General features: G+C 36.8%; 1 protein-coding gene across 2 annotated transcripts in view; it reads left to right on the top strand.

The window, feature by feature from the left end:
- Klp68D (kinesin-like protein 68D) overlaps positions 1-17,451 on the top strand; it is a 56,129-nt gene that overhangs the window by 25,109 nt on the left and 13,569 nt on the right. For both annotated transcript variants that reach the window (XM_076125938.1, XM_076125937.1), the window contains one exon: positions 2,927-3,120. In XM_076125938.1, the coding sequence (XP_075982053.1) occupies positions 2,927-3,120 (194 nt within the window). The remainder of the gene's footprint in view (positions 1-2,926; positions 3,121-17,451) is intronic.

The following is a 17,451-nucleotide window of genomic DNA, read 5'->3' as shown; positions in this document are numbered from 1 at the left end:
AATACTTCAAGTTAATATGAGTCACTCTGTTTAAACCTTGAGTTAACTTCGTTTATTAAATGAAGTCGCTGATTTGTCAATTTGTTTAGCAATCGCAATAGAGCCGGGCTCTAGCTAAGGGTTCGTTTGTCGATGCCCATGATGTTTTTTTCTGAAATAAAGACGACTCGACATCTGGGAATTGCACGTCTGGCATTTGCACCTTAAAGGCTTTTGTTCAATATAAAACTTTGAACTCTTACACAAAATACTAGGTACACATAAAAGCCGAGGGTGGTATAGTCAATATCGCTAAGCATAACAGCACGTGTCGCGACAGCCGGTCGCCCGGCGACGTCCACTCAAACAATGGCCCACATGCGCGATACATGTGTACCGTACACCTCCTACAAGAACATGCTGGCCTGGTACAGCGACGCGTGTGGCGAAAACGAAAGTACTCCTTGCAATTTGTTTAATTACTCTTTATTTCATTGTATTTACGTTATGCTGTATGATTTAATTAATTATTTATTTATAATATGATTCATGCTCGTATTTAAACAATGAAATTATATCTTCAAAGGCTAAATGGTTAAGTATAGGGGTATCGTCGTTTACATTGTGGGTATATGGTTTTATTTATTGATCCAATTATGTATGCTGCCATATTTTTAAATTTTAATCTTATTATGGTCAATAATCCGTGTGCCCTTCACGATGCAAATACCGCTTAAAAACCATGTTGAAAATCATATAATTTAATAACGAGGGCATGTCGTAATCAGAATGCCTTGTATTGGCTTGTATTAATATTTGTGCATGCCTGTTTTCTTTCTCTGTTATACATAATTTAAAAAATATGTACGCTTGTCGCGAGTACCACGCACTTGACCTTTCTGAGCATGATTCATTGTCCGAAACAATGGTTAAAGAAAAAAATAATAACTCGATTTAGTCTTTATGATGATTTGTCGCAGAAAAAATATAATTTAGACCGTCTGTCTGTCATGCGTGTTATTATTAGAAGAAATTGACGTGTATGATCATTTGCTTTATTTTGGGCTCGACTGCATATGTTAACGTTTAAATAAAAATATGTCGTTTTTTATGCGTGCTATTATAATTATAGACAAATTAGTTTTCACTGTTGATTGTATACCACTGCCGGGCAGGAACCACCCATTTTTCCTACAAACTTCCGTATCTTGAAATGAGATATTAGTAATTGCCCAAGTTGTATGAATTTGTAACCAAAAAAGAAATAAATTGCAAACATGCATGGAATGCAAGATGAAACATCATTGTTGAAAAGTTAGGAAACCTTCAGCGCAACATCTTAATGGGTAATTTGTTCACAAAATTGAATACCATCTAAGTAGCGGGAGCAAGCAATGTTGGTAACCTTGGCGCGCCATGATGACTCCAAATACGTGCGGCTGCATTGTGCAAACGATTACTTTACGTAACACACATGAACCACCGACGAGCCTAGCTATATCACTAGTAAGGAATTATGTCCCGCTAAAGTACTTGTACTGAGATCAAGGTTAAAATACGAATAACCTAGGCCGACTGACTCATTCGACGATTAGGAATTTAGTCAGAACAAAAATCTAAATTGCTTCTGATATAATGTGATAGAACGCCTAGAAATGTTACAATGTACAGATAAATAAAGCAAATATGAAGTAACAATGAAAAGGCTATCCTATTTTTTTTCAGGTATTATAAATACAGATATTTTGAGATACATTGCGCTCTTTCCCCTTGATGATCGTACTGTGCGCTTAATGTGCTAAGTAATGCTACAGATAATTTGCAGTGAATTGCGTAAAGCACGTTGAAATTGATTTGTTTCAAGGGCAATTGATTACGCCGTGAATGTCATTTGTGTTGTGTTTTCTCTTAAACGAATTCCTCCCGCATTTGACAAAAACAATCAAATTAAGACCATGAAAAGGACCGAATATTTTTGACAAAAATTATGCGAGTTTCGTGTCGTATATTCTTTATTTATGATTTTATCAACTTTATAGTGCGGGAATTTTAGGGTGTCTCTAACTAATCAGTGCTGTGGGATACCTACTACATATGAGTTAGGTATATACAGAACAATATTGTCAACCCAAGTTGCAGTAAACTGTTTCAATATTCATGAATACATGTACCGAACTCAATATTGCTCGCATCGATCCGACGTTGTCTAAACACACAACATCTTAAGGCTTCTTAAGCATTTGGTAGTCGAGTGCATTTTTTGTTCAAATACTGTGTAGTACAAACTACATTAGTTTTTTATCATGGTGTACTTGAACATAATGTATAACTTCCGTACAAAAAGGCCTCGCATTTGAAACGTTTTTTGAAACTAGTGGGGATGGTAATTAATTATACAAGTGTTAATAAGATACTGTTCGCTGATTTTACTTTCTTTGCGTCGCGAACACCATCCGTCTGGGTGTTCAACTGTACATCTAGACTCTAATTTGACTAACATTCACTCTCTATTGTTTATGTTATCCAGCTGGTACTACGATGCTTACTAAAGTAAGACATTTTATAACATCTTCACGCTCCTTTTTCTGAAGCGTTAGCAGAGGCATGAATGAACACAGCCGAATCACTAGTTATATTTTGAAGGCTATGAGATATTATTTTTTTTTCTGCAAGGCAACAATAATTCTGAAATGCGAGTTTCAAAACCTACATTTAGTTGGTTACTTTAAAAAAATGCTACCAAATCATCTTTTGAAGCAATTTCAAGTCCTGTCGTGAACAGTCAGAAAGATTTTAACGCCGTATTTATCGCAAACAGCACAAAATTATTCAGTATGTCCTAGGCTCCATTTTAGTATAGGGCTTTCTAATCTTATGTATGATTTAAGTGTATCTTCCTATTTATCTTACTACTTGTCAATTGTCCTCATCAAAAGCCCATTTCCAGGAACTAAACGGGTTCTACATCCCCGAGATGACATCGGTGGTGTGCAAGAGCGCGGCGGAGATGGTCCGCGTGATGCGCGCCGGCAACCGCAACCGCGCCGCCGGCCGCACGGACATGAACGAGCACTCCTCGCGCAGCCACGCCGTCTTCCTCGTCACCATTGAGACTGCACACCGGAAGACTAATAGGATACGGTAAGTTTCTTTATACTATCGGAATATGAAGCTGTTTATAAGACCTTTGATTGAATGCAATTTGAAAAGGGCTTTTGTGTTATGTCTCCGTGATGTCAGATGTGTCCTTTTGGAATTGATTTGGTTATTCGTTCTTCGGGATTAACTGAACGTTTGCTAGGCGCTAAAAGCATCCAGCATCAAATTGATTCCTTCGTTTATAAATGGTTCTAATTCTATAATCGATATTCGGCTAGACTCTGGAAAGCGACTGCAGTGCAGGCTATTTAATTGTGTCTATTTTTGAATTGGTCGTACATATCTTTAGTTAGTTTTCTTACGAATATAAATGTGTGTATTCTGGCGACTATAACTACATGGAGTATAACTATAGATATAGATACGTAACGTGTGGAATTCGTGCAATTTTCGATGCAAAGTGCAAAAGATACAGAATATCGAAAGTTGAACACACAGTGAAGGCGAAAGCACACCAACATCGCTTTCTTGAAAAATAAAAGTGTAAGACGTGCAGAATAGTTAGTTTTAAATTGATTTTGGCGCGCTTGTCTATTTCCACGGAATAGTTGGGAAGTGTGGGGCGCAGTAGCGAGTGGTCGGTGCGACGCGACGGTTCGATCCTCGCCTCCTCCCGTCCTCCCCGCACCACGGGACTAGCGCAGTGTGTTGCCATGGTTACAGCCACACTTACACGTGAGATGTTTTCATAATAACTAAGTAAATATTTTGATTAAACGCGAAGAAAAGATTATGTCACGTAAAGATTGTAAAGAAGTTATTCGTCTTTGGGGATGAGGTATAAAATAAAAACGTCGCGACGGTATCCATTAAGATACGCTAGATATTGTTTTTCTCATGGATTTCACTTTGCCTTGTTTTCAAGGATGACATTCTTTTACGAGCTTCTTCATGCTTAAAGAACGTTCATTTTGAAAAGCTTTTAGAAGGCTGTGACCTTTGAAAGATAGTTGAAAACTTGGCTCTCGGTGGTGCCATTTTGTCTTCGTTTAGTAAATGTAGTTACACGGCGACTCGGCGGCGCTTTCATTGCGAAAATGTTTGATATTTTTGTCGCATGTCAGATATAAAAGCTTTAAATTATCCACTATTTTGTTTATCATTTCACTTAACATAGTAAATAACATTTCACATAATATTACCTTGGGTATTAAGTTTAGGATGATAGCCAACTTTGCTTCTACCTTCACTCGTAGAAGGGTACGATTTGTGTCTTACTACGGTTTAACATGTCAGGCATCAGATACAAACATTGCTTCGGTTGTTATTTCTGATTCGTAAACTCCTCGATATCTCCTCGCGTCTGTCGTGCCTAGAACAGAAAATACAAACATAATTAAGAAGGAAAAACTACATTACTTTCGTAGTTTTAATACCATTACCAACTAATATCGTAAAAGGGATGTTAGTACTTACATTGGGTGAAACATACATGTGTATGTTTGTCGCAGGAGAGTTCCACAATGAGTCAGAACGTAGCTGGTGGGAGCAGGGCGACGTCACGCCCAGTAGAATTAGGTCAGACAACACGTAATGCCGTCTAGGCGGAGACTGCCGCCATTAAGGCTAAACCCCAGGCTGTAGGGTAGCTCTGACTATACATCTATAACAAACAGTTTTACTGTCAGATATATTTCTTGCTTGAATGCTCTTAAGTGGAGCTTTATGATGATGTTGTCCGTTCGTTTTTTTTCAAACGTTGAAGAGATAATTTAATGTAATATTGGATCAAGAAACGTTATATTCTACGTTCCGGTCCAATCGAGCTATCCAAAAACTACTATCAGCGTCTTTAAAATACTCCTCTTTAATCTGTAATGAAATAAATTAAACAATAGAACGTTTATTGGCAATATAACGTCAAAACACACAGACAGACGTGCAGACTCCATCTCCCGACGGCATCAAGTAAATATGCCCTCTTCATAAAATTAAGCTGTTCAAGTTTTGCGTCATAGTACCTTGAGCCTCAATTGAAGATATCTCGTTGAATATAAATCGAGAGAAGCCCTCCAATATATTGGGGGCTCAGGAAGAAAGCCAACGTTCTCGTAAATACGTTTCATCTTTCTGAAGACGTATATTGATTTCTTACGAATCAAATTATGTCTGAACGTTGGGGAGATGAGAATTTGATATTGTTATTCTAGATTCCAGATATGAGTTTTTTGTACTATCTTCAAATTCTTTTTTATTGGTAATATTTATTTCTTCCAAGGCGTTTTAATACCTCGGAGAGCACGTAAAGCCGTCGGTACTGCGACTGTACTCTCTCTGGTCGTGTCGGCTTAGTCGTCCCACCAAACTATGAGAGTAAAGGAATAGAGAGTGTACCTGTGTATTGTGCACACACTTGGCCACTATAAAGTCCTGCACAATTGGCCACCACAGCCGAAATCGGCCAGGACGACATAAAGTGGTTATCATCTAACTGCGTCCGATAAATACGCAGTATACTTACCGGTCAGTAAATGGAAATAAAACTAACCTTCCGATATCCAATAACGTTATAATCTAGAATCCAATAAACCTATTTTGTATTTGTTTATCGCTAGTCGTCGGGAGCTCTCGCCTTCACTCGAATCGCTCGCTCACGTGCCACTCGTTCGTTTTCCCTCAGTAATGAACAATAACGAACAATATTCGACAACAGGGTCATTGCCTGATGAGTAACTATCGGTTTAGTCTGAGGTTCATAACCTGTGCTCCTTGCAATGCGGTACTAGAAGGATAGGATAAATGATGTCTACATTTATTACTTTTACCAGCAGTTACTTATTCTTCGAAAAGAAAACTATCGATCTAAAAAAGGCTTTTAACTCCCGCACTAAGAACTGCTCTTGTGTCGCGAGGACTTTTATAAACATACATACAACGGACACAAAGTACAACCAGACCCGAAACAACTATCCGTGTGGGAATCGAACCCAAGACATCCCGACGCACTGGTTGTGAATTGGTGGCCACCTTAACAACTGCGCCATGGAGTTTGAATTCCTTGCTCCTTAGTCAATTCCTTGAAACTGAACAACACCATAATAAACCATTGCAATTTGAACCCATAACGCATACTTTATTGCTAATTTTCATTCTTTGTTGCATACATCAAACTCCGAAGTCTTTGGTGGTCTCAAACAAAGCGTATATAAAACAGTTCTTTATTACAAAGGTGAACAGCCAGAGATTTAGGCGCATTGTTTTAACCACGTGTGTAATTGAGGTGTAATTGTGGCGCGGGTCGATACCTCAGTCTAGACGGAGCCGCGGGGCCGGAGTACAACCGCTATTGTTCCAACCCTACTTGTTACTTGATTCACCTCGATCGCTTTTGTTTCCTAATTGATTTAGACGTTCACCCTTCTATGCTAATGGGAGTTCGATATACCCATGAAATTAATACATTTGAAATATTGTTTGCTGAAGCGGGTATTGGCTGCGATGTGTATTCAGGGTAGGACTAATCAATGGTTGAATAGGGTGTCATAGAATTTGAATGCTAGATGTCCTGTATGACATGCATGGATGTGAATGAGGCAAGGGAAGTTTGTAAAGATTATGTATGTATGTATGATTGCCTGTCGCTTTGCTCGCATGGATTCATATTTTTGACATATTATCCTAACTCGAAACGTAGTCTTTGCTACATTTTCACTAAATTGGATATAGCTGTTCGGCAGTTTAAGCGTAACAGGCAAAGTTGGTTTAGTTATTTTATTTAAAGGTATGTTAAAGAGGTGTACTCTTACCTACTCTTCCATTTGGTTGTACTACGCCAAACTATTTTTTCACGTAGGTACAATAGTTTGGTCTCTATCATATAACCATGAAATTACCCACAAATGCTCGTATCTTCTAAAAATAGAACCAAAAAAGGATCTAAAATGTAGACTGAAAAATTACTTATTAGCTGGTATTCGTCACACATTAGCATCAATGGAGTCGTGGGCAGCGTCCAGAGAGACCACTTGAGCGATGATGCGCTCCTGGTATTACGTGGCCAACCTTCAACAGATACACTGGGCATTAGATTGACACGCGGAAAGACAGACACATTACATCATATACATATCCCTTTTAAAAATACTCCTATCTATATTCCTTTTAAAAAATTCTCTATAGTAATTTAAAGTTATAGTGTGACATAACATAGTTGATACTTCATAATGATGTATGATTCGTTGGAGGAGTGTAGTGACGATGAAGACGTTTATTGCAGGTATGTGTGGCATTGTTCAATGTGTTTTATGCTCATAACATGAGTGGAATTCAAGTATCATTTCACTGTAGTTTCATAACCATTTTCATTTGCTTTTCATACGTCAGTTTATAGACATCTGATGGTTAATATATACTTGATTGACGGCTACTAAGAATCAGCTCTCGCTATAAAATCTCATCAATCATATACTATGGTAGTAAGTTCGAAGTTTCTCTATGAACTGAAACGAATATGACGTGACTTGAACATATTAAGGTCTTCAGTAAATCTAGTGCCTTAATTCATATGATTAGAAAACTTTTGAAGCCCAAGCAAATTGAAGTTAATTTCATATTCACAATATCTTGCTTACATGCCGCTATTTTAGTTCCTAGTTTCCTACCACGATTCCGTACCACATGAGGCCACGAATTTTATTACATTAGTGCCTGTAGTTACTCTACAGCGTTTATCGTTGTACCGTGATTGTATAGAACTCGATAGTATTACACATTACATGGTAACACTACAGTTTGTGTCGAAGTAATCGATTCGCGACGGGGAAGTCACGACATTGCTAATGTTCTTACGATAATAGTACGTGTTGTAAAACTAAGATCGTTTATTTACAGTCTATTGTATGAGGCCTAATGCATTTACTAATACCATTAGCACTGTCAAGAAAAGATTGGTAGGTATAAATTAAACTGTATTTGAAGTAGTAGTAAAGTCAGTCAATGCTTGTAAAAACAATTTGTATTATGATTTTGGCCATTTATATTGCACTTTATCAGACTTCATTCTTTTATTTCAAAAAAGAAAGTAAAACGAAATAATATTCGGACGTTGTCAATATATTAGCGAGGTAAAGTCTCAACTGACATTGAATTTATACAATATTTACTAATTAAAATATAATAAACTATTTACATAATTGACAATACATTTGTGGTTACCTTATGAATGAAGTTCTATATCAATAGAATATTCCGTGAAATGTATCGAGTGAGTAACGTTAGTGAGTCAGTAGTAGCGGGTTTTGGGCCGGCGAGTGCGTACACGTACACGCACGCATTATGTCACACAATGATGTTTACATTGAAACAATGAAACAGCGGCACTCGACGCCAGTGGACAGGTTTTTACTATTCATGGAAATGAGACCGGAATGCGTTTTGTTATGACATTAATAGAGCTAAATATCTTGTTGTTTGGCGGCTTATTATACATACATATTATATTGGCTTACGTACATATTATATTGTCATGCTTGCGAAAGTTATGTTCTGACTTATGCTGATGCGAATGACTTGTGTAAAAAAGACATTTACGGGATTGAGTTGGAGAAATTATGAAAAAGTCTATATGTACAGAGTTTCAAGAAACTGATATGTTTTTAACTAGATGATCCAGGTACTTTGGCCATCGTCCAATTAGAGAGTACCGATTCAATTTCAAATATCAGTCTTCATTTTCTTTGGCAGTTTTTAAGGAAAACTAAAAAGTATTACTTTTTAGTTTTCCTTTATTTATTAAAATTGTTTCCCAATAAATATATGGAGGCGCCTTTAGCCAGTTGCTCTCACCGGTCGGTAAACGATCTGTGGGTTAAGCAACCCTTGGTGCGGTGATTCCATAAATGGGTGACCGTTTAAGTCGTATTTGAACTGGACGTCTCATGATTCGGGAGGGCACGTAAAAAGTCGGTCCCGACTGTTGTCTATTAAGATAACAGTCATTAAGCCATGCCGAAGGCCTCTCAGGCTGCTTGAACAACTTTGACACTAGGTTGACCACTTAATAAAGCTGTACCTTCAACAATCACTTAAAGACATGCAGTATTTTGAAAACAAATACCGATCCACTTTATAAAGACATTTTTCCTTCAATCCTACACTTACGTAACATCAATGGTCGTATATGAATCGTATGAATGTAGTTGGTACATAGTACATACTGTACATATTGTATGTACATAGTGACTGTCTGCGTGTAGTTGTTCAGTGAAGCCTAATGAGTCGTTGGATTAACCCCATTCTGAAGCTGAAATACTTGCACTCATGTCCACTTCGCTAATGTGGATGTTACATTATTCTTGTATTCCTGATTCAGTTGCGAGAAACGACTAACTGATGATTGAAATCTATGTATTGAAAATAGTACTCTTATGCATTTTTTAAAATATTTCGTTTATTGTTTTTTTATCGTCATCATTGCGTATGACATTTTCCTGTATGAAAATGAACTGATTACTGAATACCATAAGTCCTGAAAACCTGGCAAGCCCATGAGAACATCTGGCAAGAAATAATGAAGAGTAATTCTATTCTTAAGATGGACTATATTTTTACTTCTGTTTCTGAAAGCGTTGCTATGGAACGGGGTAGAGTTGACCTGTCTACATAATTTCTAGGTTGACCTATAAACCGTTGTTGTAAAGTTAGTCTGTAGTTGGTACAACGCTGGCAGCGTGTTGACCCCCGAGGGACCGCTCTTTGTGAGCTAGTGCCGTATTATTTCATGTTAATGAGCACTTTACTGGCACGCTTTCAAGCCATATTCCTTTAGTTGTAGTTTCTTAACTCTGTGTCATTTTTTGTTGGTGATTCTATCATATTATTAGTGAATCAGCGTAGAATATTACAAGTATATATAGGGTACACCCTTAAAAATATAAAATTTCCTGAAAAATATTAAACTGGAATTCTTGACGGTAGATCGAATTCAATTTATACTCCAAACTTCATAGTAAATGTGACATTTTAAAATGTGAAATTTGGCAGGACTCTTGCTCAAGAAAAAAATCTATTACAAAAACGATTTCACGGGGGCTTTTCTGCGGGCAAATGCTAGAGCCCCTATAAACAAACAGTTTGATTATACACAAAACAAAAATCTTTATGTAACACCATCACCATACATTTCTGAAATATTAAAGTCGTTAGGACCTCTACGAGTTCATTCCAACCCCACGCACGCCTCCCAAAAATCCAGAACATAGTTACGATATTTAAGCAGAGATTATTATTGTCTAATGAAAGATTCTCTCATGATAGCCTCCTATTTAAAATTTGCATGTGCAATAATAAAGGATAGTAATTAACTAATTAGTTAAAGCGTTAATAACTAACTCTCGGTAGATAATAATCCTAATAGTTACCATACAAGATTGTTAACGTTCACGACACTACTCTCAATCAGTGGGCAGTTTTATTTTGTTCTGATTTATTGAACTCAATTATAGTTTGTTAATTATACTGTTATTTATTACTGTGTGTTTAAGTTTCTTTTTACAAATTGCTTGTGTTTTTCCTGTTAACGTACACAGGATTTTCCCAATATAATTTTTAAAATCAATTTTATAGAATTTTCTAAATCAATTTGATAAAATTTAGATATTTTCCTTAAAAGATGTGATGTCCAAATATGATTGGGGATATCCTTTTCATATTGAAACTAACGGTCTCTTTTTTGGAGTCTTAATATCTTAATTGTGGAGTTTTTATATTGTGACAGAAGATATTTTAAGCATTATTTTAGTTTTTGGCATGCTACCGAGAAAGACCTACACAAGTGCGTAACGATTTAAAGGTTAAACACACTTTTGAGATCTTTGTTTAATGATAACTCTGGGTAACGTGTCAATATTCTTTCGATATGCCGACATTTTAACAACTCACCAATCAATTCGTAAACCATATTACGTCTTACAAGGAGTAAAGTCTATACAAACGGGTTAGTTAAGATACCATATATTTAGCATACCTTGTCCCAAATACACAATCATGTAGGTTAATATTAATGACCTTAATCCTTTACTTCCTGGTGACGTCACACTGCAGCTCCTTATACTGCCGAACAAAAACAATAAAATGTTTACAACTTGTGTGCGGGTGTTTGTGAACAAACCACTCTGCGATCGATAGCGGGATACCAGGGAGTTATGACAATGCACTGGTAAAATGTAAAATTTAAAGGGGTTAGCTTTGTTGATGTTCTGAAAATTTTATCGGGTATAGCGCATTTAGTCTTGAGAATTTTATACTAAAGCTTGGACTAGCGTATGCTTACATCTACGTTTTCTAGTTTAACTTGTTAAGTGATAGTTTCTGCGTATTATTACACTTTTCTCTTCTGTTGATGAATTTCGGAAGGTAGATTTAGCATACAATTAAAATCGTGAAATGATGTGATTGTTTTTGAAATTGGGATTTAGTGCCGTCAAAATCCTTCGCAATGCTTTTAAAGGAAAATTTATAATTTATACCTAATACCTTAAATGTCTTATTTACTGTCTGAAATTGCTATTAAAGGCTCTTCCCAGCATGTCCTATACCAGTCACTCAGCTTATACAGCCAATAAATCAAAAATAATAAAATCTTCCTTTTCTGTACTCCCAAAATATAACTGGCATATAATACCTAATCCTAAGGCCAATAAACCTGTCAAACAAAATAAATTTCATGTACTGCCTACGTAGTAACCTCCTCATGAATCATGTGCGCCTAGTAGCAGGGAGTCTCGCCATCAATGGCTGTGTCGCCTTGCACATGACTAAGTGCATCATCTGAGTCACTGAACTCAAGCCGAAAACGTTCACGATGATCTAATTATATTATTTATTGACTGTCATAATAATACCTTTGGAGGATTATGTTGTTTTGTTAGGATTATGTTTCAGTTTTGTGTGCTGAATATGGCAAGCTTAATTGCATTGAGAGTGGAATAACGCAGGGCTTAAAAGTATTTTTTTATTTTTCATACTTTTTGCACCGAAAGTGATGATTTGATTTAAGCGTCGCTATTACTGAATCTTTCTGTGACAATGTTTGATCTATCTAGGATTTGATTAGACAGACTGGAAATAGCGTAAAAGGTTTTCTCTATTGTATTACACAAAACTGAAATTTGCGAGAAGGGTGTTCACGAAAAGAAAACGTCTTGATTAAATCTTCTAGAGACTGTAGATTATAGATATTATAAAAAAATAGGAGTACATAAACGTTTCTTGTATAGATTTTCAAGAAACGTGCTAGTTTTCTAAACAAAATGTGTTATCGTGTGTATTGGTAGTGTTATCACAACAATAAATATTATGCATTATTCATAGTGCTAGTGTGTTTGTTCACGTTATCGTGTCGATAAACTGTTGATTGCGATTTAATGGCCGCCGGTCAAGTGGCTTGTTCCCATTTTTTACGTCTTAGCATTATTTATAGCACGAATACACACAAATACTTCTATATCCTACCTTATTTTCATGGAGATAAAAGGGAAAGATGACTTAACAAATGTAGAACAACTTGTGGAACAAAATCCCGTGAGAATCATACCATAAATTAGAATTGAAATACGACCAATGTGACTTAAAAAGATAATAAAAACGCCCCATATTAGAAGTAAGGCTGTATTTTTACGGAAAGAGAAGTAAAGACGACTTTAATAAACAACTGTAAATGAACGCCCTATAAAAAATATAAAAGAGAATAAATGGAAATGTACTTGAGAATGTCAACAGAAACATTCTAATATAAATATTATGTCAGAACTATAATTATAATCATACAATACGAATGTGATAAAACATCTCTTTCCTCTCAATAATGAACAGAAGTATGTAATAAAATGTATGTAAGAGAAAAACATAACTATGAACAATATTTACAAATGGAAAGTACAAGAATTTAGTATAACTCGTATTACTATAGTTACAGTAGTAAATGATTTCGCAAGTGCTCAATGTCTGTCCGATACGACGCGATACGCAGTGTTTCCGACAGTGAAGTAATACTACAGTGGTAGGGGTGCTGTAGTCTACAGGGCGTCGCAGGGCTGTCGATAATAGTTTCAGTTGATTTTCAGAGCGGAAATCAATTTCTTACTTAGAGTATTAATTACTAAAAATGTTGTGTTAGTGGATTAAAAAAAATACATTTTGACAAGGCTCTTCTGAAAAAAAGCAATATTAAACATGTTTTTCCTTTTCACGATTAATATTCGCTACATCTATAAATTTTGTAATGGGCTTACAGCATCACAAAAAAATAACAACCTAAAATATTTACGTATAATAACAACTACCACAGTCACCAAAAATGTAGTGAGTAGATAATGTAGTAGTTAGCCAGCCCTAGTTCAGCGTAGCGTGAAGGCTTGCGTTTTTCACGGCGGCAGTGCGCGGCCCGCCTAATGACAAACAACCTTGTTTTATTCGATACACTGCACATCTGGAGCGCACCCATCCTACCACCGTCCTCGCGCTCTTATGTTTTCACTCATTTATCTCCATCATCAGATAATTCTTTCCACGGGAATTTTGACCCCGTAAAACATAGCACATAGTAGCTTACCAGACCACATATTGATAAATACTAGTAAATTTTACCGTGCCGCAGATATAATATAAATAAGTATAGTAACGTCGGGAGGGGCCGCCCTAGAGAGTCAAACGCGGATCAGTCGGATCATATCGGCCATACACGTCCTTTAAAAAGGTCAGTTACGTGGTACGTAACTGACCGCCCTGTACGACAACATGTATGGATGTGTCATCTGAATGAAGCAAGGGATGTTAGTAGAGTTCGTTCGTACCAAGTAGCGCTCTTGGTCTCCGTCTAACCCCTAAAGGAAAAAAACAGTTTTTTACCTATTTTGAAATAGTAGATTAGAAAACTACTATCAGATAATAGATCAAGTAATCACTAGTCCGTTCGTATAATTGTAATTGTTGTACTACGGTCGACTGTACAAGGACGGATTTCGTATCCACAATACATACACATACAAGTACAACTATTACATACATGTGTTGCGTATATGTTTCTATTGTATAATAATATATGTATTATATAGGTGCATGTGTATAATACAGGCAGATTTATGTTAAGGACGTAATGTGGCTTCTGCTTGACATAATGTATGAAAGTATGTCGCTTATATACATACAAACTCGTATGTATGTACATTTGTTCGTAGATAGATACTCCTAGTGTCTCTGGCTTGCTGCACACATATTCTGTTCGGCATTAATCTACCTAACCGGCAAAACCGAATATGATTTCCGATCGGTCCGGTTCCGGCTCCGGAAGTCGGTTTTGCTGTTCTACAAATATTGCTGAACCGAATATATGTGTAGCAAGTATCTGTGTGTACATGTTTGATCTTAGGTCTCGGTCTTTAAAGAGCTGATTAGGTCAGATAAGACGGCAATCGGTAGGCTTGAATTTTGAAACAAATTCGACTACTACCCTTAGGAATATATTTTGATGTACCGACCCTAATTTGTCTTGATAAAATATATCCAGAGTTAAACATTTGGGGAGCACATTTTTTAATTTTTTACAGATTTTTAATTTTTTATTAAAAACAGTAACAAGTACATTACCCTACAATAGTCATAGCCTACAATAGTTAAGTACACAATAATAATATAATCGTCTTAAATAAAAAACAGGGTTTTAAGATTATGTAACCGGTTCAACTAATCTCGGAGGCTTACGTTAGAAGTATTCACATCGGTATTGCCATGGGGAGGCACTTTGATCGCAAGTCTGATTATTAAACTATTTGATCAATGAAAACTGTACCTAAGTGAAATAATAGAGTTGTTCAATCTATCTTCGTATAGCAAGTGTCGCCAGGTGTCAAATATCTTCACGTAGACAGTCAGACAGTAGTTCATGCGTTTAATGATGTTGTAATTACGTTATTTAGTAGAAAACTCAGTGATAATGAGCTCAGCCTTGCTGCGTACGTGACCAATACAACCTGAGTGCTGAACATAGATACATTGAAGGACTAATACTGTTGTACTTGTACTAGAAATATATCTAGGTTAGCCTTTTACTGTGTACTATTGTTTTATTTCTATTGGCAGTACAACATTCAGTAGGTATCTCTTTCGGAATGTCCAGTAAAAAATTATTGACACAACATCGGATCTAGACTTCTTTTCCAGTCGTTCTGCTGGGCAAATGTCGGTCCTATGGATTTCCAGATATTTTAGTCATTGTTCTTTCTCTGGTCATCTCTCAATCCTAGAAATGGCCATGATGGTCACACCTATCACACATTTATAATGTTGGTAGTTTTAAGAGGCAGTTCTGTGTAAAAAATCAAGTTATTATGCGTTTCCCTAAGCTTTAAGACAAACAATGTGAAATAAACAGAGAGCCTATACGACACTCCTCAGTTTTCTTCGCTTCCTTCCGTTCCTTCAAGGACCACCAAAGAGGAAAATCCCTCCTCACAACATAACCAAGTACATCTTAAACAATCATCATTACCGATTACTCGTCTTTATCATAATATTGATACATCTCAGTCGTCCGCGCAGTGTTAAAACTAACACGATCATTGTCACCTCGTCACTCCTACATTAAATCATCACGATTGTTTGACTTTATGTTTAAACACATCTGACACGAGTCTGTCATGTTTGTACACTTATGTAGAGAGTACTTATGTTAATGGGTTACGGAATATAAAACAAACGACCTCCGTGGCGCAGTGGTTAGGGTGGTCGCCAGTAGTGCGTCGAGAGGTCGTGGGTTCGATTCCCACACGCAACAAAAGGGTTTCGGTTCTGGTTGTACTTTGTGTCCGTTGTTTGTATGTTTGTAAAAGTCCCCGCGACACAAAAGCAATTATTATTGCGGGGGTTGTCTTAAAAAGAAAGATAATAAAACAAATAAAAGGATGGTATCACTAGGTCAAATCAAAGACGCATTAAGGTAGTCACTAGTGAGATTGTTTAAATAAATTATTTAGTATTTAGATGTTAAAGAGTTGTTACTAGTTGTCAGAAGCTTGAAAATCTGACAACCCGTCTTACCGAGAGGTATCTTGTTATAACCCGGGTAGCTGGGTTGTGGAGGTCCGATAGGTTGTCGCTCTATGTAAAATAGGTACTGGTATTCACCTGCAACCGGTGAGACTGGAAACCGATTTCAACATAGTTGGAAGAAAGTCTAGGCTGATTGATTAATTCTAAAGAGTTCTCCTGGCAGTTTTGCATAACAATCGAGACCCACGGTTAAGTTCACTTCATTTCTTTCCATCCGTCAACTCAGAGCCAGGCATTCCTACCATTTCTTCGATTGGATTATTATAATAGCGTCGTATATTGTTCGTTGGATATCGAAGTAAAATATGAAATTAATTTCTAAATAGATCTTCTTCTTCTTATCGTATGGTTAGTGGTCAACCTAGTGTCAAAGTTGTTCAAGCCGCCCGAAGGCCTTTGACATGGCTTAACGACTGTTATCTTAATCGACAACAGCCGGGACCGACTTTTTACGTGCCCTCCGAAGCACGGAGACGCCCAGTTCAAATACCACTATGCGGTCACCCATCTATGGAATGACCGCGCCAACGGTTGCTTCACCCACAGATCGTTTACCGACCGGTGAGCGCAACTGGCTATGGGCGCCTCGCAACTAAATAAATCTAAATAGATCAATACAAGCGTATGTAAAATACTCGTAAACTAAGTTAACCGTATGTAATGTGCCCTAAGGTTTGTTGTTACTATTCTAACGAGGGCTACAATGTTTTCTCTCAAAGCAATTATACATTTAAGGACTCATTGTGAGTCTGTGACTAATAGAAGCAATAAACTGAAGAGTTCTCTTTATATTAGCTTGATTACATTACAAGTAAATAATAAATATACATATAATATGGATGTCTGAGAGAGCACGTTAAGTCGACGCCGACTCTCCTCGTCACGAGCCTGTCTGAGCTTGCGAGCTTGTCTGATTCATTATAATATGGCTGGCTCAATCAAAGTATTTAAATTACTAATACTGAATCATTGTCTCGTTAAAAAGTGCTCGTAAATTATCACATAATAATGGCAGCAAAGGGGTAAACATGCACTGTACACGGTATCTTTTTCAATACATCTGTATACCATATACCGTAAGATTTACACCCGGTTTCGAGTACGTTTATATATTCGATAGCGTTTTTTTATACGAGTTTAAACGCTATTGAATAGAATAAACTACCCCTAAATGTACCTCAGAAACCGGGGGTAAACAGCAGAAAGATTGAACCTAGAGAGTCACTACTGAACTCACAGAAGTATCAACGACATATCGGAATCAATACT

Source organism: Anticarsia gemmatalis, chromosome 18 (assembly GCF_050436995.1).
Source record: "Anticarsia gemmatalis isolate Benzon Research Colony breed Stoneville strain chromosome 18, ilAntGemm2 primary, whole genome shotgun sequence".
Classification (NCBI taxonomy): Eukaryota; Metazoa; Arthropoda; class Insecta; order Lepidoptera; family Erebidae; genus Anticarsia; species Anticarsia gemmatalis.
Note: the sequence above shows the minus strand (reverse complement) of the source record. Positions and strands in the feature narration are given on the sequence as shown.